We start from the raw sequence: 23,628 nt of genomic DNA, 5'->3' as shown, positions 1-23,628 counted from the left end.
GATGTGTGCAGCATGGGTTAATACACTTGTTTGTTTTTCTCATTAATCTGTCTATTTTGTTATAGCAGTCCATCCCAAATAAGAACTCATGAAGGTTGACAAAATTTTTTTTCCTTCTCAATAGTTTCTGGCAACCCACATGGGACTTTCTGGGACACCCCACTCACTCCAGAGCCTGAAGATGGGATCCTAGGAAAACTGATAGAAGCTGGGAAAAGGTAAGCATTCTTATCAAAATCAGCTCTCCTAGATACCCATTTGTAGTATCCAGTCAATAGAGGAAGGTAAAATTTTTCCTTGTCCTTTTCCTTCCAAATTCAGATTGGCAGGAGAGAGAAATTTGTAAAAACTCTGAATTGTGACTCTTGCGGATTTGGTTTTGGGTACTTTTTGGTTATTGATCTTTAGCCTTCCAGAGATAGTCATTGTTTTCCCTTGTCTTTTGCATCATTTGTCATGAGACAGAGAATCATAGGGGAGAAAAGATATAGGTCTTATAAGCCTGTTGTTCCAGCCAGCCTCACAGACTGGTGACTCCAGTTCTCATCAGATGTGTCTCTGTTTAGACAAACTTCGCTGTGGGTGCCCAATAAAAAAAAACAAAAGGATAAGGTTCTTACTTCATCTTATTGTCCTGAGCACTTGGCTTTTGGGACCAGCTGGTCTCTGCCAGCTGAAGGGCACAAGTGTCAACTTGCATAAGGTGGCTAGTTGAATAAGGTGGGAACCAAGTGACAAGCAGTATTCCCTTTGTCTGACTGTGCCAGCTCTCAGAGGAACTGTTTTAATAAGGGGACTTTGGCGCCTCCAACTTCACTGCTTAGTTAGTGCTGGGTAAGTCCATCCTGCTAGGACATGCCTGCTGTCGCAGATTTGCAGGTTTGTGACGGGGGGTGTTTCACATTCTGTGGGAGACTTGAAAGGCCATTTTCCTAAACACGATTCTTACTGCCTGAATAGCAAGAAAGGTCTCTGCTTTCCTAGGGCATCTTTGGGAGAAACTGGATCTTGAGGGGGACTTCATCTTTTGTAGCCTTTGTGAGGAAGCCTTTCCCATCTATGCTTAAGCAACAAAAGGCTTATTGGTCTAGAGTCACATTAAAATGAGTAAATCTTCAAAGATTTGGACTTTTATATCTACAACTTTTTTCCTCACCCAGCTATAGTCTTCTTTACCTCCAACTCTCTGACTCTGATTCTCCAGAAAATCTTTTGGATCTCTGGGCCCCTAGCTTAAATTCCCTTCCTTCAAAATCCAGTCTCAACATCTGAACAAATTCCTTTAAGTCCTAAAACGCTTTCAATTTCTCCAGGAAATCCTTTACATGCCCGGCTGCTTGCTTTAACTTCTTCAGGAAGATTTACAAAAAGCACTCTAGCCTGATCTCCAGGCCCGGAGTATACAAATTTCTTTTGTAAATGCTGACAACCAGGAAATAAATTGGACACACGCTCAGGGAACTCACAGCCAGGCCTGCTTTGCTGTACCTTACAACTTCTACTTCCTAGGGCGCTATCATCAAACTCCATATCAGCCCCAGGCCTTCCCATATTTGGGCTCCCACTGCAAAAAATTCCTTAAGCTGCCCTATGCTTTAGGAAAAGAAAAACTTAAAAGCCTAGATTTCTCATAATAGGCAAATGTGCCCTAAAACTCCTTGGAGAAAACTTACTTCCTTTCTCAGTCCTGTGGAGATATATATCTTACCACATCTTTGAAATGGAAACATCAAAGGAGTTAACTAAAACAACTGTAACCATTTGAGACTAAAGAAAAAAGGGGAGGAAGGAGAAGCTTTAAAAAAACCCACAGAACCCCCAAAATTTAGTCCACAGCCTCCATAAGATTGCTAACAAAAGGCAAATGAAAAACTGTGTCTTCTCCACAAATATTGATAAGTCAGCCATCTGAGCAGGTGACACCCTTAAGCTATTCCATCTGACAAAACCACAATTTGCATCCAACTGTTCTTTTATAAACTAATAAGTTTTATATTGTACCTATCTGATGGCTAAAATTTTTAAATGAATGCTACAGGATCTCTGTTTGCATCTGTCTATGTACAACTATGCAGGTATATGTGTTTTTTCTACCTTTGGATGGTGCTGCTAAAAGTAATTTGTGAAAGAGATCTAATTGGCATAAAGAAAAAGCACTTACATAACTTAAGAATTCCGAAAACCCAAAAGTATAGAAACTAGCCCAGATACAAGTTCATGTGACTCAGGTAAATTTTTGTTATGTAAGATTAGTTTAATAAAAACAGGCACGTCTTTAGAGTTGTCAACATTAAATATAATGCATACACACAACTTTTATTCTATCTGGGTTCACTAGTCAAGTTTATTTCTACTAGATATTTAAGATCGACTATACAACTAGAAGTTCAACCTAAGATCAAAAGTGCAAGTACAAGTGCAACATCTATTATTCTATGTACATCAAGCACAGTAGTAAAGAAAAACATATATTTAAAGTTTTGGTTCTTGCTTTTGTGATACCTGCCTAACATACACATGCTGTAAAAATAGTTTCTAATAGTAAAATAACATGGTGGCTGTTTAATGGCTCATGAAATTTTCATAGTAATCTAAGAAAAATTAGGAACAAGTGAATTAAGAACCTATTACTGGGATAAAAGTTTATAAATGAAATTTTCAATGATTTATGTTTTATAATGTTTACAAAAAAAGTTTCCCAAATCTCTTTGGTAACTTACATCCTTAGGGTTTTGCTAAGTTGAATGACAGACATTCACTGAATATCTAGATCATTTCCAAATATACTGAAACATTATGTTCGTGTCTATTAATCACATGTTCTTGCCACATTAAAAAAACTATAAAAAACGCTTCTAGAAATTATAAAATGATGTTAATCTACAGAATGTTGGTATATTGATAGGTTACAATTGGATAGTCTATAGTTTTCACAAGGAATACTACTAGAAATGATAAGAGAAACAACTCTGTATAAAATATACAAGGAAAATAAGATGTATTTTTGGTAAAAAAAGCTGTGAGGTAAGAGGATGCATTTTTGTGACAGGAAAAGGAGCAATTCGATGCTAAATTCTATACAAAAGTAGAATGACATATTGTTTAAAATGAAAAAGACAAAGCTGGTAGAGAAAGAGAATGAATGCTTATCTTGGGTACCTAAGCTGGCTAAAATTGAGTAATTACAGGGTTTTTAAAAATGAGCTTTAATATCAAAAGTACAATAATACAAAACTAGAACCTGTTAAAACAACAAAGCTTTCTTGGAGCACTGGGTCTGCTCTTGATAAGAGATTGTGAAAGATTTTCTTTCTCTTTTAAGTAATCTGCTTAGAAAACAAAGATTTTGTGTTTTACCAAAATAATTTCCTGTTTTATGTAGTCTTTTATCAATAGGTCTCTCAATTTTCCTAAGTAATCAATCTTCTGCATTTGCCTTTAGAATCTTTTGTCACTTCAGATAACTATTGTTTCATAGTGACCTGTGAATCTATTTAATTGAATATTTTAAACTTTTTGACATTTTTGACAACTTCCCAAAATCAAATTCTAAATTAAGTTCTTTTTACCTCAAACTAACTTTGGGATGTTCCAGAGGGCCCCTGGAATATCTAAAAAGAATCTGTTCTCTCTCCTTAAACATTTTTTTTTTTAACTAATTAGTTTTATTCGATATGTTAAACTGTATGGGAATCATTGTCAAAGATGTTTAATTTTATTTGTATGGATATGTTATTAAATGTTCCAGAAGTCAAATAAAATTCTCAGAAATCTGGTGTCTTTGTATCAGTAATAATTCCAGTTATCTTAAAATGTTATATATTATAGAAATAACCAAATTTCCATGTCAATTGTATTATAATGAACTCTTATGAGATGTTTAGTCAGAGCTATTTTTAAGTCTTTTATCTTCCAGATAGTTAATTGTTTTGCTCTGATACTTTCCTGAAAGCTTTTGCAAGCAACTGTATCATCTTCAAGGAGATTTATGGAAAGAACTCTGACAAGTACAGGTTTCTGATAAGTTTAAGATTATATCACTGGGCTGGGTAAGAATTTCCAAAACTCGAATGAAGAAACTGATTGGCTCATAAAACTGCTAACCTAACATCAAGCAGAACAAGAATTACACATGGGACCTTATGCCCTTTTTGTTTGAAATATTGCTGGTTTATTATTAAGGAAACTTTTTCTTTTAAGCTATCTATATCTTACAGCAATTTGGTAAATTATATTTTTGTAAACAGAATCGAAATATTTATCATCTTCTGTCTACTTATCCTTCCAGAAACTTAATGAGTATTCTTATTTTCATAGCAATATAGTTATTGGCATAATGTCAATATGCATCTGTTCTCTTTGTAGCAGGACACAACTGAAAGCACTGATTATATTACCAAGGCTTTGACTAGAATGTAATACTTGAGGATGTGTACAGAATCAGATATGACCAGACAGATTTAAAAAACTAATGCTGGCTGGGCATGGTGGCTCACGCCTGTAATCCTAGCACTCTGGGAGGCCGAGGCGGGACGACTGCTCGAGGTCAGGAATTCCAGACCAGCCTGAGCAAGAGTGAGACCCCGTCTATACTCAAATAGAAAGAAAAAATTAGCCAGGCATGGTGGTGCATGTCTGTAGTCCCAGCTACTTGGGAGGCTGAGGCAGAAGGATTGCTTGAGCCCAGGAGTTTGAGGTTGCTGTGAGCTAGGCTGATGCCACAGCACTCTTGACAGGGCAACAGAGTGAGACTCTTTTTTTGAGACAAACTGTTGACTTTATGAAGCCAATAAATCTTCTTGGGGAAAAAACTGGCTTGGTACCTCCATATACTTGGTTCCCTTACATGTGTCACTTCCTGGCCAGCCCAAGAAACTCAGGATATTCTGTGGGCCTTTGGAAAAGAGGAATTCACTTAAATCTATGGATATTGCAAGCAAAATCTGATAGCGAGTTGTTGCCTTGTCTTCCTAGTTTAGAGAGGCTTTTAAAGGTCCAAACTGAGGTTCTTATTAAAAGTTCCAGTAAAGCAGACTTACAAAAGGACCTATACAATCAATCACTATTCATGCTGCACTTATGTAAATAATCAAGCCAATTTTAATGAGGCTAGACTTAGTTTTGCAAACAAATTGATCTTATTGTGATTATCTTTGATAAAAATGGGAGTGACTATAGAGAAAAAAAACTGTCTCAGAAGGAACACTATAATACATCTTTGTGGATATCATTTCTAGCTCTGTCCATTATCTCTGAGGTTTTGTTATTTATCTGTAATCTGACATTATTCTAGTTTCTTCCAATATCTGGCCATAATTCTCCAAACTAGTATTTTCAAATTTTGTCCCACCCTTCTAGCTTGCAATCACTAAAAATTAAAACTGCCTTTTCCCCTGAAACCCTAACAAGCTGAAGCAGAATGACCTGACACAAACTTCAGAGAATAACCACAACAGCTCATGTATAGACAACCTTCGTGCTTATTGCAATATGGACCAAACTGCAAAAGATACTTTGAGCCCAATCTAGAAATCCTGAGTGCTCCAACCATTAACTTTTGTTGTTGTTTTGTTTCCATAGAAATGCCTCTTGTTAAATCACCATACAGAGCCTAACTTTAATGAGAGCCCACCTCTAACAACTCCTGAAATGAGACAACTATTTAACCAAACCAACCTATTTTCAGGACTAAGACAAGGATTCAATAAGATATGGAACAATGTACTTAAATTTGTTCTTTTCTACTTGTTCCATGTATGTTTTTCTCTCCCTTTGCCAATCTCTTATCTTGTGACCTGTAACCCAAATCTCTCCCTACAGCTCCCCACTCAGAAAGTTCTAAGGTACCACTTTGAGTTACTTTGTGTTGTATGCTACATGTGTTAACAAACTTGTTCTTCTCTTGTCATGGGGTTTAACCACTTCGGTACCAGAGTCGACTATAGTCGATAGCCACAGATGAATGTGCACAGCCCAGCGTCAACTATAGTCGACTATGATATGTCTATAGACATGATATGGCTTTTCTAATTTTTCATTTATCAAACTAAAATTGTGAATATTTAAAAATAACGTAATGAAAATGTACATGTTACCTACTCTGATTTACATTACAAGTAAAGCTGCCTGTAAAGTAAAACAAGCTTTCAGTGCTTTAAAGCTTTCCTCATCACGCAAGAGCAAAATGGATTCGTTGTCAATGCACAGCACAAAATATCGTGCAGACTATGAGTGCAGCTGTGGGCAAGGCTTCGTGCTGGTGAGCGCGGTCTCAAAGTGGTTAACCCAACTGAAAACTCTTAAGGCTTGAGGAAAATAGTTTTCTTCCCTGACAGTACTTAACACAGAAATGGCCTTAACTATTCAATATTTCTAAAAAAATTCCGACAAACAAAAATGCAAACATCTCCCATCCCATTATCCCCACTGCCAACAAAATCTCAATAGCAAATAAAACATACAAATAATTTAACGTTTGAACGTCATCTGGTGAAAGCAGACTACATAAGCAAGTTACTAATATTTTCATGATGTGATACTTTCAAGTTATGTACATTTAAGTTAAATTTATACAGACATATGAATATGATTGAAATGCCTAAGAAAAGCTTATTTTACCACAATATTTTGGTTATTTCTTACCTGTTTCTGTAGGATTTCTTCTCGAACTTCAGAAAGTTCAAGAGACGCTTGTTTACGTTGCAGCTCATTAACTTGACTTTGGAAATGTTTTATAAGTACCTGAGAAATTGTCAGAAGTACTGAGTTAGTAAAGCTCCTCCTTGAACACTATTTGGAAAATATAAGGAAGCCAACTCAAGACTGCAAAATTCCTTTTAAGATAAACCTTTATAAAGTCTGGGCATTTGGGAAAAAGACAATATTATCTTTATACTTTGATTAGTACAATAAGTTTTTATTAAACTATTGACTAAATAAATATAACACAAGCCTCATAACGTCTGAAATGTCGGTCTCATATTTTTAGACAAAGAAATTGAAATACATGAGCAGATACTTCCATCAAACTAAACGAACTTGGGGAAAATTCATCTCTAATGCTGTTACATCTACTGTTTTAAAGATCAGACTATACTGACTTCCAACTAACTCAGAATTTTATAATATTACATTTATAACTCTGGGAAAATAAGATTTACCCACCTCTCCTAGATTATTCCTTATTACAAAATCACTTGATACAATGCTTACAACTGCCCTCTGACACCCTATCCCTATGAGGGAAAAGGCTGAACAGATTATCTGTAAAGCTGTATGAGTTGTTATTTTTGAAAAGCACTTTGAATATTTTTCATTAAAGTAGTAACATTTTTCTGAGCGATTTGAAATTGTTACAGTTCATTATATTTTACCCTTTAAATATGTCAATATGCATTATCTTTATAAGGGCATTTCTCACAAAACCACAATACCATTTTACACGTAAGAATTATAATTTCTTAGTATCTAATAGTGCATATTCAAACTTCCTCAACTGAGAGACTTAAGAAAAATTTAGTATGGATACATAATAGTTTCATATATTTATGGGGTATATGTGACATTTTGATACAGGCATACAATGCATAATAATGAAATCAGAGTAAATGGGGTATCACCTCAAGCATTGAAGGATTTGTTTTTAATTAAGATGGTATTAAATAATTATCAGTAGGAGAGATGGTGGTGAGATAATTACTTCTTGAAGTAATCATCAGATTTGAAAATAAGTTGCAGGTAAAAAGTTCTATTTTAATGCTGTCTTTTCAAACTACTAACACCACAGAAGACAGGCCACATAGTAGAGGTCCAGATATTCCAAGGAGGATATACCTATTATTCAAGAAGGAAGACACATTTATTTGAGGAAATGCTGATGAGATGTCAGCATTCTCCATAATTCTTAGAAGACTATGCTTCATAAGGGCTAGAGCTATGTATCTTGGCTCATTATTTTATTCAGGGTCCCTGTCTGTAGACCTGAATCATTATTTTTTCAATGAATGAAAGGTAATGGGCAGGAAGAATGGGGATAATTGCTTGTCAGTTGGGACTTGGGGTAAATTAAAGGAGATGAGTACAAAGCTCTTAATCACATTAAACATATACTTTAATCATCTGTTATAATGTATAGAGGAAGATTTGAGAAGGATAGGGAACAACTGTAAAATGCTTATTTACATGGTATAGTTTTAAAGTGGAAAAGTTAAATATATGGTAATGTTATCTTCTATTAAAAACATAAAAAGCAAGCCAATAATTTCCCACTTCTATCACCAACCTGAAAAAGTTAAAAAATATTTCCAAATTAACATTCAGTTAAAAGTCCTGAAAAAAAAAAAATTCATTAAAATCAAAGATCAAAACAGATTTGTTATCTACCTCTTGAGTTGCTATTTTACGATTCAGTTCAGCTATTTTGGAAGAAGAATTTTCTACTGCATTTTGGCAAAGGAGTTTCTCTACTTCTCTCTGATGAAATGCTTTGAGGGATGCAATGTGTGCTGCAGTATCTTCCTTGACCCTACAGAGCAAATGAAAGAAAATCACATTTAAAAGTGGCTCTTCAACCTCTAAGAGCACAAAAACAGTGTAAGAAGCCTGGACATTAAAGATGCAAACAGAGGACATTGATATTAAACTGCATTATGTTACGTGCTTTATACATTATTGCCTATGAGTTCTCACAACCAATCCATGAGCTATATTTATTGAATCTTATATGGGCAAACCTGAGTTGACAAAAGAATGATATTAATACATCCAGGGTCCCACATCAGTAAGTTGTAAAGCTGGGGTTCAAGCCCAGCAGAGATGGACTTCAAGGTCCAGGCCTTCCACTCTATCTCCAGCCTATGGCTATACTTTCTGAGGGAATCTAAGGTTCCAGCATATCTCTTTGAATTTAAGGCATAGTGCTTGACATTTTATCTTTTAAGATAAACTCAGACATTTTGCCCAGATTCTTATTTGGGTAATCACAGCTGCTCCTTTTAGAACCATTAATGCTTCATGCCTAGGCAGCATTCACCTCTATTTTGATCCATGCATATTATTCCAGCGCTAGTTGCATGTTGTGAGAATAAAATGATTTTTACAGTAATTCTCAGGACATAAGGGTAATCTGCAACTAATTAATTTGGATTCTAAGTATGAAAGACTATTCATTTGTCTCTGGGATAAAATTTATGTATTCAGCAGGCAGTTTAGTAAATGATAAAATTATGAATAAAGATTTGATACATTTTAGATAGATATTTCTCTCTTATTGGAAGGACTATTCAAAAATGACAGGATTTCATTCAAAGAAGATATTTTCATAAATCACTCTTGATACATATTAATATGGCAGATCCCAAACAATACACAAATTTGTCAGTTGCTTATTTCACTATATAAATTTTCTCCATGGAAACAGTGTGATTAGGGTCCTAGGAAAAGCATAAAAACCAAAAGCACCCATATCTGAATTATAGTAAAAAAACAGCCTAAATCTGGAACTAGGAAAGTTTACTTCTCAAGCCTAGAGCTATCTAAGAAACAGACTGACAGTACTAGAAAATTTAAAATTATATATATAATTATAGGACAAACTTGAATTTTAAATTATTTCTAGGAAAAAAATGTGATCCTCCCCAAATAGCTTCATACTACTGATATATTCACTACTAAAGAAACAAAGTTTCAATATGGAAGCAATATGGTTGCCATGATGATTCAATCACTGCCATGGCTGCCAATTAATCAATAAACATTGTTGGGTGCTTCCCATGCTCGTTCTGCTCTCATATCAGATTGTGGTGAGGATACAAAAGCAGCACAATCTTATATCAATTCTCAAGGACCTATAAGGCTGTTTATGATTTGCTTGCTTGGTACATATTATATTATAAATTCTGTAGGAGTTGGGGATAGGAGCAGGCACTTTCCTAGGAAGCTTCAAGAAACGCTTTGTGGAGGAAGTAGGACTTAAAACACGAATGAGCAAAAGGTATGAAGAAATTTGGCAGATTAGGTATGTAGACTAGTATTAGAATAGGGATGGGACTTGAGATGCCAGGCAGAGAAATTCAGTCTTGATATTTAAGGAAGTTGGGAATCACTGGAAGGCAGAATGACTCAGATATAGCATTTAAAGAATATTAATGGTTTTTACGCAAGATGACTGGGGGCAGTAGAAACAAAGGAAAGATTGGAGTGGGAAAACTACAGTATACCAGGTAGGCTGCAATGACTTATTATAGTAAGGAAAAAAGCAAAATGAGAAATATTTATAAGGAAGCAGCCTATAGGCTGTGAACCCAAGGAATAAAGGAGGTAAAGCTGGGCCTGGCAATTAAAACACATGAGGTCATAGATAGGGCTGGGGAACTTGGGAAGGAAATAAGTTTATGGGTAAAAAAGAGAGAGAACTAGAGGTATTGTTGGTTCCAAGAGAGGCAATCCAATAAATAGTTGTAGGTTTAACATCTGAACTCTGGGAAGAGAACAAGCCTTTAAAAGTGAACCTAGGAGTCACGGGTTCGTAGAAGTGATAAGAATGGATGAGTTTAGCAATGGGGAAAGAATAGAGAATAAACAGGAAGCCAAGAAACAAACACTGGTAGAAAGCCAGATTTTTGGTGAGTGAGAAGGAAGAGAAATAAGAAGTCAGCAAAAGAAACAAAAGGAGTTTTGGTCAGAGCTGCCGTGTTAAGGGAGGAAACCATTTCAGGAAAGGCAGTGTGGTCAACATGAAAATGCCACGAGACTGGCAAAAGTCCTTATTAAGAGACCAGGTTTCAAAGTGGCGATGGTGAAAGTCATATTTAAAGGAAGTGAGATGGAAATAAAAGAAGAGGCTTCTTGTGAAAAACTGGCACTGTAAGACAGAAAGAAGACTGGAACTTGGTTTGAGCAGGTGAGAAAAAGATCTGAGGATGTTAAGACTCAGAGGAAAGAGACAGTAGATAGTAGTAACAGTTGGAGATTCTGAGGAGGAAAGGGATGAGTATAAAAGTTCCGCAAGGCATGAATGGATGTGATCACAAGGTCAGTTTAAAGTGTTATTTTTGAAAGAGGACCTTTTCCTATTGGAATAGTTTTAATAATAGTTTTCTAACAGCAATCTGCCTACAGCAATTAGAAATGATGACATTCATTTGCAAGAAGGGCCCAATGAATCAGCTTATTGGAACCACGTGGGTACATGCAGAAAGACAAGACTGGTGAACTTGAGGACCTGGTTTAGTTTGACTTAGAGGTTTAGATTCATCCGAATTTGGGCCTCTTGCAAATAAAGGACCCTACTCTGAAACAGATCTATGCTCAGCAATGTGGTATAAATTCTTAAAATTCACTTATGAATTCAGTTCAGGGTCAAACTAATTATCTGGAGGAAATACATCTTACAATTTTTCAATTTTTATCTTTTTATTTCCCCATATATTTATAAATAATATAACATTTTACCTTTTCATGGAGTTTTCGAATTGGTTCACTGCTGCTTCAGATTTCATCTTCAACTCATCCTTCTCCAAAATTAATCCCTCTAGCTCATTTTTCAATCTGTAGTTTTCTTGTAAAACCTCTGAAATGTGAGAATCAGTAAAAGTATGTGGTTGATAAAGCTTGCTGTCCGGGGTCGCAGGGTATGAGTTAGCATTTACTTTACTTGGGTGCAAAACATCTTTCTTTGCCTTTTTGGCAGACACATCCTCTCTGCCCTTAGAGTTCTGATTAGACAGCATCATTCTTCTTTCCTTCTGAAGCCTTTCCACAGTTTTTGAAAGGTCTTGTATTTCTCTCTTTTTTGCAGCCAGTTCTTCATTGAGTCTCACCAGTTTAGCTTTAGCATGTGCCTGTTCCACCTGGAATTCTATAGAATGAAAATCTTTGTCATCTTTATTATTTTTCTTGAGTTCTAATTCAGTATTCTGACGTTTAAGAATGTCTATTTCAGCTTCAAGGTTTCTTACAGTGATCTGGTGGACTTCCTTAATGGCGCTGAGTTCCTTCTCTAATGTTTTAACCTTGGAGGAGCTGTCATGTTGGTTTTGGGGTGCTTCCTTCAATTTGTAGGCAAGTAGCTTCTCCTGTTCCTCTAGTCTCTGTTCATACTGAATCTGAAAAGAAAAGAATCCATGTAATGCTAACCTCCTGGTAAACATTTCAGAAGTTGATGAAGCCATGTATTCTTTGGCGTCCTACCTAGTCCTTCATTCAGGCACTCATACACTCTGATGTTTCCAACCTTCTGTGTTCCTTGAGTGAGTCAAATGTATTAGAGTCCTACTCTTTGACTCTCTGAAGGGCATAACATTATATATTCTTGATATATGTTATCTGATTTCATAATTGATATATTGCTTCATAAATATTAACTTATACATGTTCTTATAAATCCCATATTTATTTAAACCTCATAAGCCAAACTTCTTATTATGCACCCTTTTCTATGCAAACTGTCAAACATACTCTTTGAGGATAAACAGGCAAAACAACCAAGGCTACTGAGGGTCTTTGAGAAACAGCCCGTTCTCAACCTTCTAAGACCAATTTATTAATCTCACAGAGTAAAACAGCTTGGAATTTGTCTACTGGGGCTTTACTATATCATTTAGTATTTAGTAAATGAATAAATCATTTCCCCTATGAAGGGAAGCACCAGTAGCATTTGCTTGTTCATTCAATGGATATTTATTGAGCTCTATAGCTTCCCTGGTCACTATGTTAGGTTCTAGAGATAGAGACCCAGTTCTTGCTTTTAAATAGCTCACAGCCTGGTGAGGAGAGCAACAGGGCAATAGTTACAATGTCCTATGATAACAATGATAATGGGCCTGTGAACATGGCATGGGGGGTTGCAGAGAAGGTGAAGCAGCCCTGAAGGTCTGGGGGGGCCTTGAGGGAAGACTGCACAGAGATAGCAAGCACATCTAAGTTTGGTCTTGAGGTATGAGTGTAAATTTGGGAATAAGTGGAGGTAGGAGCATTTTGGAAGTAGGCGGAGTATATGCAAAGACGACTGAATGCTTGGTGTGTACTGGGAATCAGAAATGAAAGGAGGAAGTGGCAGGTAGTGAGCAGGGGCAGGGGACTACAAAAAGGAACAAAGTGGAGTGGGTAGATTTAGATACATAAAAATGGGATGGGGGTTGGAGTTCATGCCTCTATTTGGTCAGTGGAATACTAACAATAATTATAAGCATATATTGAGTGTTTGCTATACTCCAGGCACAGTACTAGGGCTTTATATGTACTTCGACACTCAATCCTTCCAATATCCTATGAATTAGGGATTATTTATTGAGTGTCTACTTTGTGCTAGGCACCTTGCTGATTGATGGAATACAATGGTGAGTCAATGGTGAGTAAAAGCAGAACAATCCAGCCATCACGGAGTCCTGGTCTAGATGGGGAGAGAGAGGAGAGAGAAAGAGAGACACCACTGACGATCCAATCAATATGGCTGCAGCTGTGGTGAATTCCATGAAGGAGAGGTATATGGGGGGGGGGTGCTGAGAGAGCCCAAAGAGGTCATTCATCTACCAGGGACTACCAGAAAGTTCTCACTGGGCAAGCAATGCTTGGGCTACTCTTTGCACTTACTTTCATTTTCTGAAACTCTTGTTCCATGGTACGAAGACTTTTCTTTGCTTCTTCATCTTTGCCCTCCAGATCAGCTTCCAGCTTTTTTATCCTTTTTTCCATAAATTCCACTGTATTTCTATCCACTGTATCACCCGCTGCTGATGCGGCCAATATTAAAGCAGGTAATGAATTGGGATATCTTCTCTTTAGAATTCCTTCCATTTCTTTAACCTAGTAAAATATTTTTGAATGTATGTAAGGTCACAAACATACCTAAAATCAGCTTAATGTATAAACTTAGATTATGCTACATTAGTCATGTCTAGATTTCGGAAATGTTTATAGCATGTCCCCAGACTGAATCGAATGCATAGAAGCACAAATAAATTTCAAATTTTACACCCCTAGATTACCTGATTAAAAAACCTTACAGTATAATGTCTGATAAACTCCTGGTTAATTTACAGAAATCCTCTTAAATTCATTTGAAATATATCTTTGGACTATCTATCAGATGTACATGAATGTACAAATTTTTTGCAATAAATATACAGCAGCTTCCTAAGCACCTGTCTTTGCCTGCAACAATTTCCACCTCTACCAAACCCTCCACAAAAGAACTCCTTGAAATGAAGTTTAATCTACTTTAAAATGACTTCTTTCAATTGGGAAGCAGGGAGGATTAGATGGCACTTAATGAAATCTTTGTAAAAGATTAAATACTTCTCATTTGGTCTATAAAAATGACATATAATCTTTCTGCAAGACAGAAATGCACCAGGGTCCACATAAATTACAGCATTATATTATATACACCTATGTGTGTATACTTGCTTTTTAAAAAATATTATGGTCTTTCAAGGCTGACGTTGAGGCTAAAAAGAAAAAAAAATATTATGGTGAAGATACCTTTGAAAAACATATATACAAACACTAAATTCTTTGTTAAACAGTTTTGTAGCCTATGGGCATGCAAAAAAATAGCACCTGAGAGGCAGGCTAATGCAGTGGTTAAGAGCATGTTATGTTCGACTATGCCTCCAGCTTTAGGACCTTGTGTTCTCAATTTATATCTCTTTGCCCATGGGTAAGATGGAGATGATAATGGTATCAACTTCAAAAGGTTGATATAATTAAGGTGCAATGACTTTGATCTTGGTAAGTACTCAGTGAGTGCCCAAGATAGAATGAGGACTTGATACGTGTTGGCTTTTATTATAATTTTATCTTAAAAACTGTATTCCCTAAGGCAAAATAGGTTGCTGGTACTCAAAATCCTATTAATAGACTGAACATTATTCATGTTAGGTATGTAAGAGTCACATCATTTGCTAAGTTAACAGTAAATATTAATATTTCATTTGTGTAAACTGGACATTCAGTGATGTAACCATAAATTGGGAAATATCCAGATATAAATATTAATTTTTTTTTACTTGGAAAATTTTTAAAGCTTATTTTCCTCTGGTATTAAAAATCTAGTTATATGAGTTAGTTGTAAGTATATGAAAGCATATGCACATTTTACAACACCACATATATTAAAAAGAACTAGATTTAAAAAAATTTATTTTAACATATTTTTAATTAATGCATTAATTTAAAATTTAAGAAGTATTTTCAATATAATTTTGATATTCTGAAATATATATTACATTTTTAGGAAAAGAAATAGATTTTATTTCTATCTTCTTTAACTTCCCCTTTTAATATTATCCTTTGGTCAATGATACCAGTGTGACTGGTATAGAAAGTACATTTTTTAACTCTAATTGAAAATTAAACTATGAAATATTCCATTAAATAAAAAAAAGCATGAACAAATCCACAGTCTGAAATTTTCATTATACTATTCATCTAATTAGCCCCATTTTTACTTATGTTCTATTTAGAAAGAGATATTTTATTTATAATTAATATATTTCAGAACATGGCTACAAAATGATTCTGAATATATTGTAACATACCTTGATTATAAAATATATAATAAGGTTTAAAACTATTAGGATAGAAATGCTCATAGAAACAGGATAAGATCTAAAATGTACATGTAGCAATACAACTATACAAAATACTATTATATGATGAATACTATATTAGAAAGATATAATCTAAGATGATAAACCAATAAATGTTTAATAAAAGTGTCAATAAAAGAGGGAAGTTTACTTTCACAAAATGGTGTATTTCTGGTCAATATGGACTACCATTTGAAGTTTTAATTTTGCCCTTAATAAAGCATACTTTTTACTTTCAGATGTTCAGTTTTACATGATTTCTCTTAAAGTTATCTAATGGAAAAGTGGTTCCTTTGGTTTATCTTTCTCTGACAATGCTGGATGCCTTCTTAGATCGGCTAATCTTAATCTTAAACACTGAAGAAAAGCTAAGCAATTCTAGACTACACTCACTTTAGAATATTTCTGGCTTTTCAAACCACCTTTATCCTGTTCCTTTCTTGGCCCATGAAGCAAACTACTAAGTTATACCTTTTAATATAAAAACAACCCTTGTAAAAGTAACAAAGTTATTTTTTGGCTTAGTTTTCCTTCTTCTCATAAAACTGGGATAATATTCATCCCAGTGATGACCTCACAGTTTTGGATTTGTGATGAAATAATAGTCATATGTTTAAGTATCATAACTTGACTACAGAATCATGCTCTCTTATGAAATGGAAATTATTTTGTTTTAGTATGTAATTATGAATACAAATGCTACAATACAGAAAGTTTTAAAAACAGAAGGAAAAATTAATTACAATTCCACTTCCCAAAACAACTATTTCAATGAAAACATCTTTATTCTAATAAGCTTCACTTTATCGTTTTAGTAAAAGTCTCCCAGCCACACTGACCACAAAATGAATATTTTTAAATATTCAAGTATGCAAGAGCCCAAGGTGATGGCCTGCTCTTTGGGAGACTGAACGTTCGGTTTATGAGGTGTTTTGTAACATTTCCCAAGCGTTATCGACATGTTCCCAATTCAAGGATCTCCCTTCTTATACTTCTCTCTCACCCATCTTTGGCCAGTAGGAGGAATCCCAACTTTATACCCAGAGTTTCAAAATTTTACTTTTTTCTTCCTAGATGTCTAATAGAGCTAGGGTACAAAATAACCTTTCATTAGTAGGTCTACCATCTTATAAATGAGGCAAATTAATCTAAAAATTATTTATGAACCTGTAGATTACATAAGATGTTTTTTACTTTTTATTAACATTCCTTTAAAACAAGATTGACTATATCTTGTGTGAACTCTGAAAATGAAAATGTGCTGTATATAAAATACCTTAATGAAAATTTACTCTTAACACATACTTGTCGCTCCAGGTCTTGAATTTTTTTGGCATCAACTGCTTTATCTTTTAAGCGTATCTTCTGCTGAATAGATGGATTCCCAGATTCAGCTTTTAGTTTCTCTATCTATCAATAAACAAATAACATGTTAAGAAGCACATTTAAAACATAAAGCAAATTTCACATTTTCTCACTCATATATGGGAGCCAAAAATTCAAAAAATTGATCTCATGGAGATAGACACAATAGTTAATAGGCTGGGATGGGTAGTGGGGAGGTGGAGGATAAAGTGGGATGGTTAGTGGGTGCAAAAATATAGGCAGATAAAATGAACAAGATCTAATATGTGATAGCACAACAGGGTGACTATAGTCAACAATAAGTGACTATATATTTAAAAACAGCTAAAAGAATGGAACTGGAATGTTCCTAACACAAAGAAACGATAAATGCTTGAGGTAACAAATAAATGAATACCCCAATTACCCTGATTTGAGTATTACACATTATATCAAAACATCACATATATCCCCATAAATACATGTAATTATTATGCACACATAATAAAAAATAATAGAAAAGCATGAAGAGGGAGCATATGGTAGTTCATTCATTTCTTTATTAATCCCTCAGCAAACACTGACCAAGCTCCTCCAAAGTTCCAGGCACTTCCCAGTCCTGGCTCAAGGCTGGAGATATGGAGGACAGACAAGACAAACTAGGTCCCTGCTCCCAGGGTGCTTATGCTCTAGTGGAGGGAGAACATTGATAAGCTAATAGATAAAGTAAATCAATAAGTAAATAACTTCAGAAGGTGACAAGTGCTAGGAAGAAAATAAAACAGAAGGAAGGAATAGGAACAAAGAGCCAGAAGGGGCAGGATTGGCAGCTACATTACATAAGGGAGTCATGGAAGGTCTTTCTGAGAAGTAGACATTTGAGCTGAGACTCCGGAAGGAGACATGGGAAGAACCAAGGTCAGAGTATTCCAGGCCAAAGGAACAAGTGGATTGAGCTTAGGATGTTCAAGAATCAGAGGAGCTCTGGTGTGGCTGGAGGAGGAGACTCAGAGGGTATTGGATGAGGCTAAAGCAGCAGGCAGGGTGAAGATCCCATGGGGGTCTAACAGGTCATAAGGAGCTTGCATTTATTCTCAGTCTAATCTCAAATGGACTGTATATCTAAATGCATACCAAAACCAAACTAAGTTATTTTAATTAATAGAGTTTAGAGGAATGATGCAATGACATAAGGTTATATAGAATTGTTATTGAAGTTCATCTATAGAAATACATTCTGAAATGATCTATTACTTCAAGTTTGAGCTTCTCAATTTCTTCATTTGCTTCTTTAAGCCGAACTGCATCTTTATCCAGAAGTTCCTGATTTTCAGCATACCACCGTAATCTTTTTTGTAGACGACAGATTTCTTGTTTATGTGTTTCTTCTAAAATTTTTATTTCATATAATTTTTCACCTATAAGAAAATTTAATTTGTAATTTTTCAAAATATGGAAATAAACCAAATTACAAGATTTTAAATGAAAATCAATATCTAATGAAAGCATTATGAAAAAATAAGTGGCATAAAACAAATGATACATAGAACATAGCATCTAGTTTTATCAGTTAGTCAAAAGAAATGAGACTGTGTTCACAACCCAAATCCTCAACCTTGTAGCAAAGCTGGCCACATAGAAAACTTTTGATAAATCAATTGTTTTTCCACTGACTTTCATTATAAACATTGTTTCCATGGGAAAATGTTGAATTCAAGAGATGATAAAAATGAAGAATGGCTATAATTATATTAAAAAGTAACAATGGCAAACATTCATGAATATTTATCTCCATGTATTATTTTATTTACCATGACAAACTTTTATGATGGGTACTGTTATTATTCTATTTTACAGATGAGGAAAGCAAATGTCATCTTTTTTACAAGTAGGCAAGAATGAATTTCTCTGCATATATCTTACACTGAAGCTCATAATACTTAGAGGAAAGATACTTACTTTGGCACACAAGGGCTCCTCTCATTACCTTTCTAGCCTTGTGTTTTGCCATCTGAAGTCATGGGACACTTGCAGTGGCCTCTTTCCATTCCTTCACTTTCAAATCTTACTATTTGGGAAGGCCCAACTCACATGCCACCCTTCCCTGAAACCTTATTTAGCCCCTTATCTCCTCCTCTCCTATTTGTTTGTAATTTGTTTCTTAAGTTTTCTGCATTCTTATCTTACTTCCCCCACCTTTGTTTCTCCTGGTGGGGACCATGCCATATTTATCTTTGTATTCTCTGTAAATCACAGTGCAGTGGTATTTGTTCATTTGACAAATACTTAAGAATCAACAGTGTTTCAGACCCAGGGATAAAAAGATAGGTTTTGCCCTCAGGAAGGTTATAGTCTAGCTGGGGTGACAGTCATGTGAACAATTAAACATCAAATGCAATGAATCAAAATAATTCTTGATGTTCTTTAGCCTTGCAATTATTCCTGTTAAAACCAATCAAATATACATACCTTTTAATAATTAATTGAAAATATTTCTAAGGTCACAATGTACTTCAAGGAATAGCATTTTGACTATACTGTTCAATTACTTAAATTGAATATTAGACCAATCATGAGTATAAAGTTAAACTGTCTCTGTGTTTTACCTGTGGCATAAGCAATCTGATCTTTGGCTTGGTCCCTCTCTTTCTTCATTTTTTCCAAGTCTACTTCAAGAGCTTGTTTGTCTTGTTTCAGTCTTTTGATTTCTTCCAATAAACTGTTTTTCTCTTTCTTGAAATTCAAAGAAATGCAAAAGCAAGTTATTTCCAACTACAATAAATTGTGGTATAGTCTCTCTTTTACCCAATCTATCAAAAAATACTGCTGTGAAATAGTTTTCCTAAATTTTAGCTCTGATATTATTTATTACCACCAGCCTTACCCCAGAATCATTAATGGCTCCCCATAGCCTGTTAGAATCAGTTCTAATAATCTCAGCACAGCATTAAGGACCTTCCAATCCATTGTTCTAAATTCTTCTATATAGTAACCATATTGATGATTCACTAATTCTTCTACAGTAATTTAGCTGCAATACCTCCTCTAACTAGTTTCTTCTACTCTTAGCCCTTATAGTCTATTCTCCTCACAACAGAGGAATTGTTGTAGAGAGTCAGTTAATATTACTCCCCTTTCTGAAACTCTGTTGGCTTCTCTCAGGGTTAACCCAAAGTCCTTACCATGACCTTCAGTGTCATATAACCCAGCCTTGCCCATGACTGACCACATCTACTATAAATCTTATCCCTCCATTCCATTTTAGCCAGAGATCTCTCTGCTGTTCATTGAATTCCCCTAGCATACTACTGTATCAAGTGGTTTGTCCTGTCTCCTTCGCCTTCAGTGCTCAGCCCCCAGGTAACCAGGTAGTTCACTCCTTCCCTTCATCAGGGTTTTTGCTCAAATGAAACCCAGGAAGGCCTTCCTAACCACCCTAATTAAAACAGCAAGCCCCATCCTGATCCCCAGGCACATTGTTTCATTTTCTTCTCACAGCACTCATCACCACCTAATATATTACCTATTTATTTGAAAGCAGGATTCAATTCACTAACCCTTGTATCATAAATACATAAAAAATCCTTGGGACATCCAAAAACAAAAAAAAAATAAAGGATTTCTCAATATGCCCTACATTCCACACTATTCTCAATAGCTTGAAACACTGTGCCCTATTCTTCTGCTTGACAAAACTCATCCTTCAAAGCTCAGTTCAAATTAAGCTAAGCTATTCCTGTTAATTCCCTCTTCTGTGCTCCCAGACTTCTGTTATACCTCTAGTGTATAGCATTTATTACTTTCTGTTTCATATGATACTGATTTGTGTACATTTCTCTTCTCTTTATTAGGTTGAAAGCTCTATGGGGACCAAGACTGATTATTACTTTCTGTTTACTTTGTGGCATTAAGCACATAGCATGTACTCAATAAATGTACACTGAACTGAACTCAGAACTGCTGAAGAAACCATTGGACTCATGGCAGTACATTTGGTATAGTTAAGTTTCAAAATGACAAATTCTGTATTATACTACTTTACAATTTAAAATTCAGTCTTACAAAGAAAACAAGTGCATTCATAAAGCATTGTCTAATCTTGGTTTCTAGCTGGATCACAGATTTAACTGCATCATTTCGTTATTTAATCTGTGTGATCTTCTGTAGATGTCTTTTTCAGGACAGTACTGACTTTCTAGTTTTTGAATGCTCAGGTATCTTTTTGCAAGTACCTTTTGTTTAATTAATGCAATCCATTTAGAAATGCTCTCTCCAGCAGTGCCTACTTTAAGAAAGTACAGAATTTTCATATTCAAAGGAACTTTCAACATCTTGAGTTCAATCATGCAATCAATGCTTAAATGGATGTCCACTATAGGCTTGCATATGTCCAGGGATCGAGACTGTCCACCTTTAAGAAAGCTAGTATGCCCCGTGTCAATCCTGTGGGCCACAGGGGTTTTGGCTGGCAAGTACTTTCCCTCCCTTGTAAGTCACTGTGCAGACATTCAGATAGGTCTCTGCCTGCCTCTTTGACCTTATCTTCCACCACGCTTCTCTTGATCCACTTCTGCCTCAGAGGCCTCTGCTCTGGGAAGGTAACAAACACATTCCTGATTCAGGACTTCTACATTTGCTCTGCCCCCTGGCTGGAAGACTTGATCTTTGCACAGTTGGCTGCTACTTTTCTTCAGCTCTTATCTCAAACATCTCTTTCTCAGAAAGAGCTTCTTTGATCCATCTGTTACATGCTCCACCTTAAATCTCCACCTTGCCTCCCATTATTTTCAATTTTTATTTTCTTCAAAGCACTTCTATCTGTAAATATGTATTTGTTTACCTATTGTCTGTTTTCCCCACTTGAATATAATGTTCCCAACAAGTGAGATCTGTATCTGTCTTACTTACCTACTGTATTTCCAGTTCTGAGGTGAGTGCCAGGCACATGGCAGGTGCTTAATAAAGGCTGACTGAATGAATGAACTGTAGTCAGCCCATTCTCCTCCCAACTCTGGAATACTAAAAGAACTGGGCTCAGGACCTTAGTTTCTATTATGTTTCCATCCATACTTTATAAAGAACCAATTTTAAGACTATACTAATTGCTACTAATTTTTAAGGTTTATTAGGCTGTACACAAATATACTTGATATGATTATTTTATAGATTTATCCCAGTATGAATAATTTTCCATCTAAAACTATTTAAATTCAGAATATCAAAGTAAATGACCAGAAAGGTATATTTATTCTATCTTTCAGTATGTGTACAAAAAAACCTCCAAATAATTTTTACTATTATTTTAAATTAACACTTGTTCTTTTTTCTGATTTCTTTCAGGTTTTCCCTGCCTTTGGTAGCTTCACTGTGATGGGCCTAGATGTGGATTTTTACTTATTTAAGGTGAGAGGACTTACTGTGCTTCCTTAATATGAGAATTCACCTCTTTTATCACCTCTAGAAAATTCTCAGCCATTATCTATTGAAATATTTAATAAATATTAGGATATGTATTTCTTAATATTTCTGATAGTTTCCATTTCTTTATTTTCCTGTGTTTCACTCTAAGTTTCTAAGATCTTTCAGTTTACTGAAACATTTTTAGTTGTTTAAGATCATCTATTTAATTTTTCTACTTAGTTTTTAAGTTCCAGAATTATATTTCATTTCCAGAGCTCTGTTTACTGTTCTCTTGAATTTGCCTGATTTGTTTTGTTTTCTCACATTTTCTCATTTATTTTGTATATTTAACCATTTTAAGTGTCTTTACTTTATAGTCTCTATTCAGTAATCCTGTTGAGGTTCTAATCCTGCTGTAAATCATCTCATGTCTGCTGCTGATGGATTGTTTCTCTGGTCTTGTAATTTGTACTGTGAGCATGTTATCACCAGGATTTTATCTGTGGAAATACTGTGTGAGGTGGGTTAAGGCTGCATACCTCTAAGAATTGGGGAACATGTGGCCTTCTGGATCCTTGAAAGTGACCTTTTGACTGAATCCAAATTTTACAAAAGGATTTTATTAAAAGGATTTGTTTGGGAAATTTGGATTTGGTCAAGAGGCTGCACTTGGATCTGGAGGGCCACATGTGGCCCCACGGTCATAGGTTCCCCACCCCCAGCCAGGACCACTGTTTATGTTATTTATTTATTTATTTTTAGTTTGAGCATTGTAGGTACTATCAATCCAAACACTAAAACACAAATGAAGGCATAAGAGGTGACATTTACATTGAACTGGTAAAGCATGTGCACTGAACAGAAGACACTTTTTTCCCTTCCCCACCCAGAGACTAAGTTAAGACAGAAAAGCCATCTTGACATCTTCATCCTCTCTTATGAAGGTGGACGGAGTTTTCCCTGATCTACTATTTTACTGAAAGATGCAGTCCTTTGAAGGTGCCCTGTCTACACTTTGCTGTTACGCTGTTAAAGCTAGGCCTTGTGCTTACTAAACTGGTGGACTGAGTGGAAGACACTTATTACTGTTTTTATCCTTTCTTATTTTTGGCTCCTAAAGATTTTCCTTATTTTCTCAAGAGCTCAGTTATCCATTTACAAGATATTTAGTATATTTTATCCAGTTTTTTTGTGTGTTTTAATGGAAGTTTTCAAATTTTTGATTTGTCATAAAAGTATGTTCAAAATAGAACTTTCAAAAAGTCACTTACAACCTGTGAATAGAACTAATACT

General features: G+C 35.2%; 1 protein-coding gene across 2 annotated transcripts in view; it reads right to left on the bottom strand.

Moving 5' to 3' along the window:
* Window positions 1-23,628, bottom strand: part of CEP162 (centrosomal protein 162) — an 89,183-nt gene that overhangs the window by 6,150 nt on the left and 59,405 nt on the right. For both annotated transcript variants that reach the window (XM_012769161.3, XM_012769162.3), the window contains exons 19-25: window positions 19,541-19,667; window positions 18,189-18,352; window positions 16,896-17,000; window positions 13,591-13,803; window positions 11,452-12,104; window positions 8,383-8,524; window positions 6,643-6,741 (exon numbers count right to left, since the gene is read on the bottom strand). In XM_012769161.3, the coding sequence (XP_012624615.1) occupies window positions 6,643-6,741; window positions 8,383-8,524; window positions 11,452-12,104; window positions 13,591-13,803; window positions 16,896-17,000; window positions 18,189-18,352; window positions 19,541-19,667 (1,503 nt within the window). The remainder of the gene's footprint in view (window positions 1-6,642; window positions 6,742-8,382; window positions 8,525-11,451; window positions 12,105-13,590; window positions 13,804-16,895; window positions 17,001-18,188; window positions 18,353-19,540; window positions 19,668-23,628) is intronic.

This window comes from Microcebus murinus, chromosome 5 (genome assembly GCF_040939455.1).
Source record: "Microcebus murinus isolate Inina chromosome 5, M.murinus_Inina_mat1.0, whole genome shotgun sequence".
Taxonomy (NCBI): Eukaryota; Metazoa; Chordata; class Mammalia; order Primates; family Cheirogaleidae; genus Microcebus; species Microcebus murinus.
Note: the sequence above shows the minus strand (reverse complement) of the source record. Positions and strands in the feature narration are given on the sequence as shown.